At 56.7% G+C, this 14,756-nt stretch overlaps 1 protein-coding gene across 4 annotated transcripts in view; it reads left to right on the top strand.

Annotated features, from left to right (window-relative positions):
* Positions 1 to 14,756, top strand: part of TLN1 (talin 1) — a 37,422-nt gene that overhangs the window by 18,767 nt on the left and 3,899 nt on the right. For 2 of the 4 annotated variants that reach the window (XM_069880758.1, XM_069880760.1), the window contains 30 exons: positions 766 to 879; positions 1,006 to 1,119; positions 1,268 to 1,402; positions 1,553 to 1,681; positions 1,794 to 1,896; positions 1,970 to 2,178; positions 2,273 to 2,392; positions 3,460 to 3,657; positions 3,993 to 4,132; positions 4,232 to 4,325; positions 4,500 to 4,589; positions 4,748 to 4,870; positions 5,052 to 5,195; positions 5,479 to 5,640; positions 5,729 to 5,869; positions 6,120 to 6,301; positions 6,644 to 6,776; positions 6,900 to 7,001; positions 7,131 to 7,301; positions 7,465 to 7,614; positions 7,729 to 7,830; positions 7,954 to 8,073; positions 8,375 to 8,521; positions 9,549 to 9,715; positions 9,960 to 10,143; positions 10,399 to 10,524; positions 10,829 to 10,945; positions 11,025 to 11,210; positions 11,320 to 11,439; positions 14,622 to 14,718. In XM_069880758.1, coding sequence (XP_069736859.1) covers positions 766 to 879; positions 1,006 to 1,119; positions 1,268 to 1,402; positions 1,553 to 1,681; positions 1,794 to 1,896; positions 1,970 to 2,178; positions 2,273 to 2,392; positions 3,460 to 3,657; positions 3,993 to 4,132; positions 4,232 to 4,325; positions 4,500 to 4,589; positions 4,748 to 4,870; positions 5,052 to 5,195; positions 5,479 to 5,640; positions 5,729 to 5,869; positions 6,120 to 6,301; positions 6,644 to 6,776; positions 6,900 to 7,001; positions 7,131 to 7,301; positions 7,465 to 7,614; positions 7,729 to 7,830; positions 7,954 to 8,073; positions 8,375 to 8,521; positions 9,549 to 9,715; positions 9,960 to 10,143; positions 10,399 to 10,524; positions 10,829 to 10,945; positions 11,025 to 11,210; positions 11,320 to 11,439; positions 14,622 to 14,718 — 4,120 coding nt within the window. Of the gene's footprint in view, positions 1 to 765; positions 880 to 1,005; positions 1,120 to 1,267; positions 1,403 to 1,552; positions 1,682 to 1,793; positions 1,897 to 1,969; positions 2,179 to 2,272; positions 2,393 to 3,459; positions 3,658 to 3,992; positions 4,133 to 4,231; positions 4,326 to 4,499; positions 4,590 to 4,747; positions 4,871 to 5,051; positions 5,196 to 5,478; positions 5,641 to 5,728; positions 5,870 to 6,119; positions 6,302 to 6,643; positions 6,777 to 6,899; positions 7,002 to 7,130; positions 7,302 to 7,464; positions 7,615 to 7,728; positions 7,831 to 7,953; positions 8,074 to 8,374; positions 8,522 to 9,548; positions 9,716 to 9,959; positions 10,144 to 10,398; positions 10,525 to 10,828; positions 10,946 to 11,024; positions 11,211 to 11,319; positions 11,440 to 14,612; positions 14,719 to 14,756 lie in introns of all 4 variants that reach the window. The other 2 variants (XM_069880759.1, XM_069880761.1) reach the window with 1 other exon arrangement.

The raw sequence follows: 14,756 nt of genomic DNA, 5'->3' as shown, positions 1-14,756 counted from the left end.
TTCCCTTTCTCCCTCCTTCCCTTCCTCCCTCCTTCCCTTCCTCCCTCCTTCCCTTCCTCCCTCCTTCCCTTCCTCCCTCCTTCCCTTCCTCCCTCCTTCCCTTCCTCCCTCCTTCCCTTCCTCCCTCCTTCCCTTCCTCCCTCCTTCCCTTCCTCCCTCCTTCCCTTCCTCCCTCCTTCCCTTCCTCCCTCCTTCCCTTCCTCCCTCCTTCCCTTCCTCCCTCCTTCCCTTCCTCCCTCCTTCCCTTCCTCCCTCCTTCCCTTCCTCCCTCCTTCCCTTCCTCCCTCCTTCCCTTCCTCCCTCCTTCCCTTCCTCCCTCCTTCCCTTCCTCCCTCCTTCCCTTCCTCCCTCCTTCCCTTCCTCCCTCCTTCCCTTCCTCCCTCCTTCCCTTCCTCCCTCCTTCCCTTCCTCCCTCCTTCCCTTCCTCCCTCCTTCCCTTCCTCCCTCCTTCCCTTCCTCCCTCCTTCCCTTCCTCCCTCCTTCCCTTCCTCCCTTTCTCCCTTCCTCCCTTTCTCCCTTCCTCCCTTTCTCCCTTCCTCCCTTCCTCCTTCCCCCCTTTCTCCTTCCTCCATTCTCATCCCTTCCCCCTTCCCTTTCCCCTTTCCTTCCCACTGCTTTGGGACACTGGGCATCAAGGGTGCTGGGGATGCTCCAGTGTCAGAGGGGGAGCCAGAGAAGAGCCGCCTTAGGGCAAGCAGGGCCCTGGCCCTTGCCAGGGCAGCTCAGGGCGGTCTGCCCCTGCTAACCTTTGCCTCCCTCTGCCAGCACGCAGCCAAGCAAGCTGCCGCCTCCGCCACACAGACCATTGCCGCCGCGCAGCACGCCGCCTCCTCCAACAAGAACCCTGCCGCTCAGCAGCAGCTGGTGCAGAGCTGCAAGGTAAGGGCCTGGGCCTTAGTGCTCTTATGAGACCCCATCTTTCCATCACTGCTACTGGATTAGATCCTTGAGGAGTGCCATCTCCTCCTAGATGAGCCTCTCTCTAGTCACCCTTCTCTCCAATAGGTGGTGGCAGAGCAGATCCCAATGCTGGTGCAGGGCGTGCGAGGAAGCCAGTCCCAGCCAGACAGCCCCAGCGCCCAGCTGGCTCTCATTGCTGCCAGCCAGAACTTCCTGCAGGTACCCAGAGCTTTCCACACTGGCTCCAGCATGGGCATTGGTGCATTCACGCTGTGCCTGGCCCTCCTAACAAACCTGCTGCAGGTGGGCAGCAGAGAGAGGCTGCGTGTTTGTCCTGTTCTCACGGCTTCTTCTTTTGTCCCGGCAGCCTGGTGGGAAGATGGTAGCTGCAGCCAAGGCCACCGTCCCCACCATCACGGACCAAGCCTCTGCGATGCAGCTCAGCCAGTGTGCTAAGAACTTGGCTGCAGCTCTGGCCGAGCTCCGCACAGCCGCCCAGAAGGTGAGAGGCTGTGTCGTGTCTTGCTGCAGGACCCTGGCTGTGAGAAGCAGGGGGCCGTGGTGGAGACAGCCTGGTGGCAGGTCACAGTCTCTGCGGCAGCTGGATGGATTTACAGTCACCCCACTCACCTTCCCTTTTCTGCCATCACAGGCTCAGGAGGCATGCGGACCCCTGGAAATAGACTCCGCACTGAGTCTGGTGCAGAGTCTGGAGAGGGACTTGCAGGAAGCCAAGGCAGCTGCCCGCGATGGCAAACTCAAGCCTCTGCCAGGAGAGACGGTGAGGGCACGGGGAAGGGCAGTGCAGGGCGGTGTGGGGTGGGCGCTGGAGTTGGGGGAGCCATAGGGGTGGAGGCTGGTCCACCAGCACATCCCTGTTTATCCACCTGCAGATGGAGAAATGTGCCCAGGACCTGGGGAACAGCACGAAAGCCGTCAGCTCTGCCATCGCTCACCTCCTGGGAGAGGTGGCCCAGGGCAATGAGAACTACACAGGTACTGGCCTCTGCACGAGGGCTGGGAGAGGGGAGGGGTCTGTGCTGGCAGCGACTGACCTCCATTCCCACAGGGATTGCTGCCCGAGAGGTGGCCCAGGCCCTGCGCTCACTCAGCCAGGCTGCCCGTGGCGTGGCAGCCAGCACCCCCGACCCGCAGGCACAGAATGCCATGCTGGAATGTGCCAGCGACGTCATGGATAAAGCCAACAACCTCATCGAGGAGGCGCGGAAAGCAGTGGCTAAGCCTGGTGATCCGGAAAGCCAGCAGCGCTTGGCACAGGTAGGGAGAACGGGGACCCCTGTGTCCCCTGGCAGCTCATGGGAAGAACATGGGACTAGCTGGGTGATGGTGACCTCTTCTTGCTTTTCCACAGGTGGCCAAGGCCGTGTCACAAGCTCTGAGCCGCTGCGTCAACTGCCTGCCAGGGCAGCGGGATGTGGACGCTGCCATCCGCATGGTGGGAGAGGCCAGCAAGAGGCTGCTTGCAGATTCGGTGAGCTGAGCAGTGGTGGAAGAGGAAGGGGAAAGCCTTGTAGGGATGTGAGCTAGTCCATCCACACTGGTTTCCTCTATAGCCTATCCACAAGCATGTGCCAGATCTTCATTATAGAATCATAGAATCACCAGGTTGGAAAAGACCCACCGGGTCATTGAGTCCAGCCATTCCTATGACACACTACACCATGCCCCTCAGCACCTTGTCCACCTGTCCCTTAAACAACTCCGGGGAAGGTGACTCAACCACCTCCCTGGGCAGCCTGTTCTAGTGCCCAATGACCCTTTCTGTGAAAAATTTTTTCCTAATGTCCAGCCTGAAGCTCCCCTGGTGGAGCTTGAGGCCATTCCCTCTCATCCTGTCCCCTGTCACTTGGGAGAGGAAGCCAGCTCCCTCGTCTCCACAACCTCCCTTCAGGTAGTTGCAGAGAGCAATGAGGTCTCCCCTCAGCCTCCTCTTCTCCAGGCTAAACAACCCCGGCTCTCTCAGCCGTTCCTCATAAGGCCTGTTCTCCAGCCCCTTCACCAGCTTTGTTGCTCTTCTCTGGACTCGCTCCAGAGCCGCAACATCCTTCTTGTGGTGAGGGGCCCAGAACTGAACACAGGATTTGAGGTGCAGTCTCACCAGTGCTGAGTACAGAGGGAGAATAACCTCCCTGGACCTGCTGATTTCTGATCCAAGCCAAGATGCCACTGGCCTTCTTGGCCACCTGGGCCAGTGCTGGCTCATATTCAGTCGGTTGTCAACCAACACCCCCAGGTCCTTCTCCTCCAGGCAGCTTTCCAGCCAGACTTCTCCTAGTCTGTAGCTGCACAGGGTTGTTGTGCCCCAAGTGCAGGACCCGGCCTTTGGCCTTGTTAAACCTCATCCCATTGGTCTCAGCCCATCGGTCCAGCCTGTTCAGATCCCTTTGCAGAGCCTCCCTACCCTCCAGCAGATCCACGCTTCCACCCAGCTTAGTGTCATCCGCAAACTTGCTAAGGGTGCACTCAATGCCTTCATCCAGGTCATTCTCTATCTCCATCCTCCTCACTGACTCACCTAACTTCCCTCCCTGCCTCCAGTTCCCTCCAAGCACCAAGAGCTTCCAGGAGGCGCAGAGCCAGTTGAACAGGGCAGCAGCGGGGCTCAACCAGTCTGCCAACGAGCTGGTGCAGGCATCACGTGGAACCCCACAAGACCTGGCCAAGTCCTCTGGCAAATTTGGGCAGGACTTCAATGAGTTTCTGCAGGCGGGAGTGGAGATGGCCAGCCAGTCTCCGGTGAGAGCAAACACAGTTTGGGAAATCTTGGGAGCGGTGGGAGGTTTAGGATACCCAAGAAGGTGGCTGATCATAGGCAGGGTGGCCGGGCAGCAGTGGTTAGGGTGGCTGTGGCCTGTGGCCCATGCAGCCATTGAGATGGTGCCTAGAGCTGTGGAAAACTGCAGCAGCAGGGAGAAAGTGGCCTGGATTAGTTCAGTGGGTTAGTTCTGCCTTGCTGTTGGCGGACAAGTTGGATGAAGGAGCCAGCTTAGCTTGAAAACCACCAGAGAAGGCCCAGGGTGGGCGTGGAGCTTGGAAACCTGCTGCAGGTAACTCCCCTTGGCTCTTTGCAGAATAAGGAAGACCAGGCACAGGTGGTGTCAAACCTGAAGAGCATCTCCATGTCCTCCAGCAAGCTGCTGCTGGCTGCAAAGGCGCTCTCCGCCGACCCCACAGCCCCCAACCTCAAGAATCAGCTGGCAGCAGCAGCACGGTAGGAAGAACTGCTCCCTGTGAGCTGTTTGCTGTAGCAGTGGAGCTGGGTCGCAGAGCCAGTGTTGATCCATGGGTCTGTTTCCCTTGTCACCGGCAGGGCTGTGACTGACAGCATCAACCAGCTGATCACCATGTGCACCCAGCAGGCGCCAGGGCAGAAGGAGTGCGACAATGCCCTGCGGGAGCTGGAGGTGAGAACATTGCATCTTGGCGAGGCAGTGGAGGGGCTGAGATGATTGGGTGCTGAGGCGGCAGGGAGAGGGGAGCTGCTCCTCACCTCAGGGGAGAGCAGGGAGCAAATAGGAGCTGGGAGCAAGTGGAAGGTGTGGACCCTTCCCTTGGATGTGACACCCCTGTCCCTACAGACGGTGAAGGAGCTGTTGGAGAACCCCACCCAGACCGTCAACGACATGTCCTACTTCAACTGCCTTGATAGCGTCATGGAGAACTCCAAGGTGAGCAATGAGCTGGAGGTGGAGGTTTGGGGAAGGATGGGGAGGTCAGGAAAGAATGCAGGGGCAAAGAGGGAGGAGTTTCATACCCCGTTGATGAAGCACATCTTCCTGCAAGGTGTGGGAGTGGGACTCTAAGTGGTGTATGGTGTGTCCTACAGGTGCTGGGCGAGTCCATGGCTGGTATCTCCCAGAACGCCAAGAACAGCAAACTGCCCGAGTTCGGTGACTCCATCAGTGCCGCCTCCAAAGCTCTCTGTGGGCTGACAGAGGCAGCTGCCCAGGTGAGACGTGCTCAGTCCCAGCCTCATGCATTGCCCTGGTGCATCACTGCTGTGTGCACCTCCCTCCTGCCCCTCAAAGCCTGGCCCCATGGTGTGGTGCTGCAAGCCTCCTCCGCAGCCCATGCCTGCTCAGAGCCTCTCCCCTGTGCATGAGCTCTCATCAACTCTTTCGTGCTCCTAGGCTGCCTACCTTGTGGGGGTCTCGGATCCCAATAGCCAGGCTGGACAGCAGGGCTTGGTAGACCCCACTCAGTTTGCCAGAGCTAACCAAGCTATCCAGATGGCCTGCCAGAACCTAGTGGACCCTGCCTGCACCCAGTCCCAGGTACGTACGAGCTGGGGCACCATTACAGGCATTTTCTTGCACGGAAGCAAGTGTGAAGCTAGTTGAAAGAGCTGCACATCAAGAGCTGGCCAAGACTGTGGCTTTGCTGCAATGGTGACAGTCCAGATGGGGAGCTGTATGGGTGTGCAGGACCTTGGTGATCCTTCTTGGATCCCAAGAAGGACCTCTGCTTTCTGGTACTAAACTTGGCCCTGGCAGGGAGGGAGGACTGCGGGGATGGGGAGTCATGATGGATCCTGCCTCACGCTGCTCTTTCCCACAGGTGCTGTCAGCAGCCACCATCGTAGCTAAACACACCTCAGCCCTGTGCAACACATGCCGTCTGGCCTCCTCTCGCACCGCCAACCCTGTGGCCAAGCGCCAGTTTGTCCAGTCAGCCAAGGAGGTGGCCAACAGCACGGCCAACCTGGTGAAGACCATCAAGGTACCATCTTCCTGCCTCAGCTTCGTGGTGGAGGTGGAATTTGGGGCATGGTGGGGACTGGGTAACTGCTCTGGTCTTTCCCCACCAGGCCTTGGATGGTGAGTTCAATGAGGAGAACCGAGAGCGGTGCCGTGCTGCCACTGCCCCTCTGATAGAGGCTGTGGATAACTTGACAGCCTTCGCCTCCAACCCGGAGTTTGCCACTGTTCCTGCCCAGATCAGCCCAGAGGTGGGTGCCACAGGGGCAAGGAGGGTGTGACTTGGCTGTGATGGGGGCTGCCGAAGGGTGGGGAGGAGCTATGTATCCCCTTGTGCTTGGGATGCAGTCTCACTGTGGGTCTGCTACCTCTAACACCTGGCAGGTGACAGCAAGCCTTGGGCTTTGAGGGGCTGCTCCAGGGTGAGGGCGATGGGATAAGGAGTAAATTCCCATGCACGGTCCTTTGCACACATCACCAGCCCGTTGTCTCCTTGTGCAGGGGCGCAGAGCCATGGAGCCCATTGTCTCTGCGGCGAAGACCATGCTGGAGAGCTCTGCTGGCCTCATCCAGACTGCCCGCTCTCTGGCTGTCAACCCCAAGGACCCACCACAGTGGTCAGTGCTGGCTGGTCACTCGCGCACTGTCTCAGACTCCATCAAGAAGCTGATCACCAACATGAGGTGAGGCAAGTCCCGCTTGCTTGGCTGTGGCTGCATCCCTGCTGGCAGGTACCCCTGTTCCTGACGAGCATCCCTGAGGATGTTTTGGCTCATCTTCTCCTTGGGTGCTGCCAGTGTGGGGGAGGCAAGGGATGGGGAAGACACCATCCCTCTTGTCCTGTCTGGGAGCTGCTCCTGTAGCCCTGGCATGAGTTAATAGGAATGCATGCCAGCATGCCCAGGCTCGATCATGCTGTGGTGCCCCAAAGTCTGGGAGAAGTTTCCTGCCCCTCAGCAGCACTGTCTGGGGTAAAGGGGTGGCGTGGCATCTGCCAGCACTGGACTGATCCATCTGTCACGCAGGGACAAAGCTCCAGGACAGCGGGAGTGTGACGAGGCCATTGAGGTCCTGAACAGATGCATGCGGGAGGTGGACCAGGCCTCCCTTGCTGCCATCAGCCAGCAGCTGGCCCCGCGAGAAGATATTTCCCAGGAGGTGAGTTGGGGATACACTGCTGCAAGCTTAATGGGGGTGGGCATCATTCCTCTCCAGTTCCCAGCAGCCCATGGTGATCCCAGCCCTGTTGCAGCCTCATGCAATGTCCTCTTTTTGTGACAGGCTTTGCATAACCAGATGATCACGGCTGTCCAGGAGATCAGCAACTTGATAGAGCCCGTGGCCAGTGCGGCGCGGGCCGAGGCCTCACAGCTGGGGCACAAGGTAATGTGGGGCTGGGAACAGGGAGCTGCTGACGGGGAGCTCTGTGGATGTGGAGGAGCTCACAGTGTGAGCAGAGGCACAATGCAGCTGGGGTTGGAAGATGCTGGTGCTGATGCTGTTCTTCCCTAGGTGTCCCAGATGGCTCAGTACTTCGAACCGCTCATCATGGCAGCTGTCGGCGCTGCCTCCAAGACACCCAACCACCAGCAGCAGATGAACCTCCTGGACCAGACCAAAACACTGGCTGAGTCTGCCTTGCAGATGCTGTACACAGCAAAGGAGGCTGGTGGGAATCCCAAGGTGAGCAGGAGGGGCACGTGTCAGTGGTGTGCTTACCATTACGTGTGAGTGCTGCACGTTGTACATGCGTATGCTGGACACAGAAATCTGATGTAAGCGTGTAGCATCCGTGTTGGGAGGGGAGCTACTGCCCACCTTTCCTAACTCAGGCTTGTCCTTGCAGCAAGCTGCCCACACCCAGGAGGCTCTGGAGGAGGCCGTGCAGATGATGAAAGAAGCAGTGGAGGATTTGACCACCACCCTGAACGAGGCAGCCAGTGCTGCGGGAGTTGTGGGGGGTATGGTGGACTCCATCACCCAGGCCATCAACCAGGTGAGAGAAGCATGGAATGAACCTGGCCAGAGATGGGAGTGGGGAGAAGAAAACGCAAAGTCAAAGGTGTTTAGGCAGGGACTGGAGCTAGACTCTCGTGATGGTCTCTTGCAGCTGGATGAGGGTCCTGTGGGCGAGCCAGAGGGGACTTTTGTGGACTACCAGACCACGATGGTGAAGACAGCCAAAGCCATCGCAGTGACTGTGCAGGAGATGGTGAGTGCCAGCCAGCCTGTCACTGCAGAAAGTGCTGCCTGACCCCAGGCAGGGTGACTGCCCTCCTTTCTTGCCCAGCACAGTAAAGGGCTCCTCTGATTCAGTATCTTCTTCCTTTGGCAGGTCACCAAATCCACTACCAACCCAGATGAGCTGGGCACACTGGCCAACCAACTCACCAACGACTATGGGCAGCTGGCACAAGAGGCCAAGCCGGCTGCACTCACTGCCGAGAACGAGGAGGTGCGAGCGTGGGGAGCAGTGCTGGAGCGTGCTGTGGGGCAGCACCCTGCTGCGTGCAGGGTCTGTTGGGGTGTGAGAGCAGAGGACAGGGACACTCAAAGTTCCTCTTGGAGCTGTGGACAGGCAGCATTCAGATATCCCCTGTGTGGAAATACGGAGCAAAGATGTGTTTTCTTTTACCCCCTTCCAAGTGGGAGGACTGGGAGAGAGGAGCTGGTGGGCTTGGCTGGTATTTCCCAGTGGGTATCATGGATGCAGGGCTTCGCTGCCTGCTGGCTCTCTCACACGTGTTCCTCTCCAGATCGGTTCCCACATCAAGCGCCGGGTGCAGGAGCTGGGACATGGCTGTGCTGCCCTGGTTACCAAGGCTGGAGCCCTGCAGTGCAGCCCCAGCGATGCCTACACCAAGAAGGAGCTGATAGAGAGTGCACGCAAGGTTTCCGAGAAGGTAAGTGGCTCAGAGAGAGGGATAGCAGCAATGAAGTTGGAGAGATGGTAGATTGAGCCATTGAGCCACCACACTGAGTTCTGTCCTGGTCCTGTTGGGGTCTGATGGCACTCTCAGCCATGCTCGCCATGCCCAGCTGGCAGGGTGGATGATGGATCCACCTCTTCAGGCCCTGTAACAGCAGCTGGTGCTGTGGTGGGTGAATGTGATGTCCAGGGGCTGCCTGATAATGTGCTGATGGTGGCCTGCCAGAGGAAACTGATATACATGCTGGTGGCAGCCCACGCTTCTCTATATCAGCCCTTACAGTGGTGCACGTAGTATTTGCTGGATCTCCAGCCAAGCTTGCAGCTCATGCTGGGTGATCAATCTCCTCCTCACTTCAGAGCACACTTCTGAATAACAGATGAAAGCGTGGCTAAAAAACTCTTGTTGATCAGGGTAGAGCAGCAGCATTTGTAAGTAAAATCACAAAACCAGAGCAAACACTTATTCATTGTACCTGGCGCACAGCTTCATGCTCAGGACCTCCTGCAGGTTCTTCCAAGATTGCTTTCCAACTTACTCTTCTATGTGTGCTTGCCCAAGAACAGGAATTGTGTTTACCAGCTTACTGGCTAACAAAGGGATGAGTTGTGGTGTTCTGATGTCCATCACACAGACCTTATTCCTTTGAAAACTACCAGAGTCCAGTGTCTCCTGGCCCCCAAACACAATAGGTGCCCTCAGTTCCAGTAGGAAAACCAGTGGCTACCTAGTAACTTATTTCTGCAAGCCACTATACTCTTCATGGTTAGACATTTAGGGAGGCAGTGTGTTTATAGAGACCTCCAAGATTCACAGTTCTCTGGGTATAACAAAAAAATAAATAACTGGAAGCTAAGAAGGGGTGTCCAGACCACATGATTCCCAGCTCCTCTCCTTGGTGTAGACCAGCTCTGTCCTGGGAGCTGTTGAAGAAGGTGTATGTGGTGGGAATATCCTGAACCTGTTCTGCTGCCCTAGTAAGCCTTCTCATACCCCACAGGTGTCCCATGTGCTAGCAGCTCTTCAGGCTGGGAACCGAGGGACACAGGCCTGCATCACAGCAGCCAGTGCTGTCTCTGGCATCATTGCTGACCTTGACACCACCATCATGTTTGCCACAGCAGGAACTCTCAACCGGGAGAATTCAGAAACCTTCGCTGACCACAGGTACCTGGTCACCTTATCCAGCCTCTGCTGAGCCAAAGGCAGGGGAGCAGGCTCTGTGCCGTGGTCTCCTGTCATTCTGAGCTGTGGACCAGCCCCAAAGATAATTGCAAGTTCAGGGAAAACTGACCCTGTTTTCCCTCCAGCTCGTACATACAGAAGGCAGGGTCCACAGACTCTCTGCGCCCCAAGGACCCTGTGTGCTTATGGAGGGCTGTGTCCTTTCTGACTTTATTCTTCTCCCTAGGGAGGGCATCTTGAAGACAGCCAAGGCTCTGGTGGAGGACACCAAGGTGTTAGTGCAGAACGCCACAGCCAGCCAGGAGAAACTGGCCCAGGCTGCCCAGTCCTCCGTGTCCACCATCACCCGCCTGGCAGAAGTGGTGAAGCTGGGTGCTGCCAGCCTTGGATCTGAAGACCCCGAGACTCAGGTGGGCCTGGGTGTGTGGGGTGAATGGAGGCTGCTTGTAGCTTGCTCGAAGGGGTTGAGTGTTCCTGGTGTCTGTAGTGCTCTGGGTTGGACCCTGTGTGTTGTGGAGAGAGTTGGCAGGGCTTTGACTGGTGCTAGGGCTGAGCTGGACTCCGTGTGTGCCATAGGATTCCCAAACTTCTCACTGCTGGGCCACTTCACCTACAGCCTGAGTGTGACCATAGCCAAGCCGTTGCCCTCTCCTTGCTCTCCCCAGGTGGTCCTGATCAATGCTGTGAAGGATGTGGCCAAGGCACTTGGAGACCTGATTGGTGCCACCAAGGCAGCTGCTGGCAAAGCCGGGGATGATCCTGCTGTCTATCAGCTGAAGAACTCTGCAAAGGTCTGAGCTGGGTGTGATGGGAAGGAGGGGATGGAGCAGCGGGGGCTGGAGAAAGAGCAGGGGACTTCTTTGCATTTTTGGAGGCAGCAGGATGACTGAGAGGCAGGGCAAGAGGGGAGGAAGTGGAACATAAAAGCAGGGGTGTAGCACGCAGAGGGGGCACTGGGGGGAGAACAAGATGAGGTAGTGTGAGTGGAGTATGGTGATGAGGCCACTTTGGACCAAACCACAACAGAGAGATAGATGCCATCAGCGTCCCAGAGCTCGCATGGGGCTTCACCTGGCTCTCTTTTCCATTCCACAGGTGATGGTGACGAACGTCACTTCCTTGCTGAAGACAGTGAAGGCTGTGGAGGATGAGGCCACAAAGGGGACACGGGCGCTGGAGGCCACAATAGAGCACATTCGCCAGGAGCTGGCTGTGAGTACACCCACAGTGCTGCAGCTGCTGTCCCTCCTGCTGGCTGCCCCACACCTCACTGCTGCCTCTCACCTCGCAGGTCTTCTCCACCCCAGTGCCGCCTGCCAAGGTCTCCACCCCGGAGGACTTCATCCGTATGACAAAAGGCATCACGATGGCCACAGCCAAAGCAGTGGCGGCTGGCAACTCGTGTCGGCAGGAGGATGTCATCGCCACAGCGAACCTGAGCCGCCGTGCCATCGCGGATATGCTGCGCTCCTGCAAGGTGGGGTGGAAAGGGGGTGTGGGTCTCTTGTGGGCTTATGGGTGGCTGTGGGTACCAGCAGGGAGTGGTACTGGATGTGAATTGGCGTTTCCCTGTCTCTGGGTTTCAGGAAGCTGCTTACCACCCAGAAGTGAGCGGGGATGTGCGGCAGCGAGCACTGCGCTTTGGGAAGGAGTGTGCTGATGGCTACCTGGAGCTGCTGGAGCATGTGCTGGTGGTGAGTATCCCTGTCCTGGTTTCTAGGGTGGGGAGAGGCTGCCCATGGATGCCGGGTTGCTCCCCAAATCCCAAAGGTCCTCTGGGCTTTCCACCTCTTCCCACTGAGGTCTTTGCACAGCTCTCTTCACTGCTTGTGCCAGCACAGCTCAAGGCCAAGCGTCTGCTGTGAAGCAGGTGTCAGTGAGATAAAGAGGCTCTGAAGAAAGGTATTTGGCTAACAACAGATGGAGATTAACTGGCCGTAAACAGATGGAGGCTGGAAATTCAACAACACAGGAGCAAAATATTGACGTAGCTTCCAGTAAAGTGGTGGGAGTGAGAAACTTCAGGCAGTGTGAAAACAGAGCTTGTTGAGTTTGCAGCAGCGTGGGATGCCCACAGTAGCGGAGGTGATAACTGCAAATACCAGCTGCACCCTTTTGATCTGGATTTCCTCTGTCTGAGTCCTGTAGCTGAGCACTTCAGCTTGCTGCTTTCATTATCTGTCCTACAAGGTAAATGTGGATCGCAGGAAGCAGTAGAAAGGATCCGATGAGAACTTTACAGTGTTTTGCATTGTTGGTGGTATCACAGATGCAGAGGCAAGGGCACTTGAGGATCAGGCAGACCCATCTCTGGAGCTGCAAGAGCCCTCAAACTAGGGTCAGGATAGAGACTGAGGGCAAGTCAGCTCTGCAGTAAGGTTTCACTAAGCTGATTAGAAGGGTTTGGTGAGAGTCTGCCGTTCGGGTTCACCAGATACAAGGCAGTAAAGCTCAGGCTGTGATTTCCTGCAGGGAAAACCCCTTTAGGTGAAGGGTAACCAGCCCTGACAGCACAAAGAGGAGGTGGACAGGAATCGATGGCTAGACATTGAAATTGGGCAGAGGGGAAGTCTAAGGGTGGTTTTATCTGAAGGAGGTAACCACGGAGGTATGGTTCCAAGGAAAGCAGTGAGTTTTCCGTTCTCTGCATCTAGATCAAATGTCTGTCTGGGAGATGCTTTAGCCACATGTGAGTGATGGCATCCAAGGCTGGAGTGCTAAGGAGAAATTCTCTGGATGACCTGTTGTTAGCAGATTATTGGACTAATGACTTAGTGTGGCAGTGCCTGAGATCAGCCCACTTGCTGGAACATGTTATTCCTCTGGTTTTTGAGTGTAACCATAAAGCTGCTGTGTGATATCTCTTGAGTACTGTACATTGGTACACCCTGTGAACTGCTGACCGGAGGTGGATCTGAGTAAGCACACAGTCCGCTCCAGACAGAGACCATTTAGCAGTTTTAAACACACTCTCAGAGCAGACAGCAGACTTCATAGTGTGGCATTTAGTCTGAACACACACACAAGGGCAAACCAGCTATCGTTGTGTGCCGTCAGCTTGGGCACCCCGAGCCTTGTGCAGCTCTGGTGGCTTTGTGGGGATGGCCACACGTGCATCCAGGATAAAGCCATGTCCCTCGACCCCCAGCCTCTGCAGCTATCTGGTCTGCAGAGGCAGGAGCGAAGCTCCTAAATCCCGTTTATCAAGGGACAGCAGGTTCCTAGAAAGCCATGAGCAGGAAGGATGTAGGGAAATGGGAGGGGAAATGGCAGATGCAATGGTGACTCGCTCCCCATTAGCAGCAAGTCCATTGCTTGCAGAGAGTGTGGACAAGCATGATTAGCGTTTAAGACAAAGGGTTGTTTGACTGAGGATGGAAAATGTGGCTTTCGGCAGAGGAGTGGGGAAGCATGCATGTTTTACTGGGGAGGAGAAGGAATTTGAACCTCCATGGGGACTTGGTATTTTAAAATGATAGGTGTCTCTCTCCAAAAGCAGAGAGATCTGCTGGCTAAAAGCTGCAGTAAAGCAGTACAGGGTGGGGAGAAGTAAGGTGTAAAGGGTGTTGAGGAAGAAAGCATATCTGTGGCTGCTTTGGGTGTAGGTGGCTCCCCTGGCCCCAGGAGCCTCAGCCGGTGACTCTGGCTGCCCCAGCCCTGCCAGGCTGAAATGTGAGCTAATGATGGCAGCGTGGCTCCCCAGTAGGGACCTCTGATCCTTCATTCCCACCTCTCCTCTTGGCTGCCCTTCACCCCCTGCTGGAGAGCACCCACCCTTCCCTGCCACCCAGCGCCCGCGTGTCCTGGTCAGGACGTTCACTGCTTTCTTCTCTCTCTTCTTCCTTCCTCCCTGTCAGCCGGTGAGTAAGGCGACGTTGGGGTGCCTGCTGGTGTCTAACCTCAGCATGAGCCTTGCTCACAGTGTGTCTGCGTGCCCAGCCCAGTGCTGGGGTGGCACTTGCGTGTGTCCGCAGGGACCCCAGGGTCCGTGTGTGTGCGTGTGTACTCACACCTGCTCTAGCTGATGAGCAGCTGCTGCCTCTGTGGTGTGAGTTGGGCCAGCAGTGAGCTCTGCTTGTGTGTTCAGGCCCCATGTGTGTGTACACGTGTGTGCTGTGGTGTGTGCATGTCCCCCCTCCACCTCAATGAGGGAACCCCGTGGCTCTGCCAGCCACCTTGCACTAGGGCGACCAACCCTCCTGCGCCTGAACATGGCTCCAGGGTCCTCCCTTTTCATAGAATCGTAGAATCACCAGGTTGGAAAAGACCCATCAGATCATTGAGTCCAACCATTCCTATCGATCACTAAACCATGTCCCTCAGTGCCTCATCCACCTGTCCCTTAAACAACTCCAGGGAAGGTGACTCAACCACCTCCCTGGGCAGCCTGTTCCAGTGCCCAACGACCCTTTCTGTGAAAAATTTTTTCCTAATGTTCAGCCTGAACCTCCCCTGGCGGAGCTTGAGGCCATTGCCTCTTGTCCTGTCCCTTGTCACTTGGGGGAAGAGGCCAGCTTGTGTTTGCAGACAGATCTGCAAAGCGAGGACAGCAAGGGGAAAACACTTCTGGACCTTGAAATGCTTGGGTGGGATGGGGAAGAAATACTGGAAAGGATAGCCACTGAGTGCTGGAAAGCTTGCACCAAGGCACTTGTAGCTGCAAGACATCCCAGAAACTGTGGAAGCAGCAAGGTTGAGGGGAAGCTCATCCCATGCTCAGGCAGGAGGAGACCAGCCAGGGTCACTTGAAAAGCATCACAGACTATGCCTGATCTGTACATGTGTGGGGAATCCAACCTTCCTTCCCCGGAGAGCACACCCCAAGGAGATCTGTGAGGTCCCCCTACTCCAGATGTTTACAACTGCTCCTTCCCTGCAGATCCTGCAGAAGCCAACTCATGAGCTGAAGCAGCAGCTGGCAAGCTATTCCAAGCGTGTGGCCAGCTCCGTCACTGAGCTCATCCAGGCAGCTGAGGCCATGAAAGGTAAGGAAAGGTCTTGCTCAGAGGGGCAGGACCAAGGG

The sequence above is a fragment of the Phaenicophaeus curvirostris genome, chromosome Z (genome assembly GCF_032191515.1).
Source record: "Phaenicophaeus curvirostris isolate KB17595 chromosome Z, BPBGC_Pcur_1.0, whole genome shotgun sequence".
Classification (NCBI taxonomy): domain Eukaryota; kingdom Metazoa; phylum Chordata; class Aves; order Cuculiformes; family Cuculidae; genus Phaenicophaeus; species Phaenicophaeus curvirostris.
The sequence above is the reverse complement of the archived record's forward strand: the minus strand, read 5'-3'. Positions and strand labels throughout refer to the sequence as shown.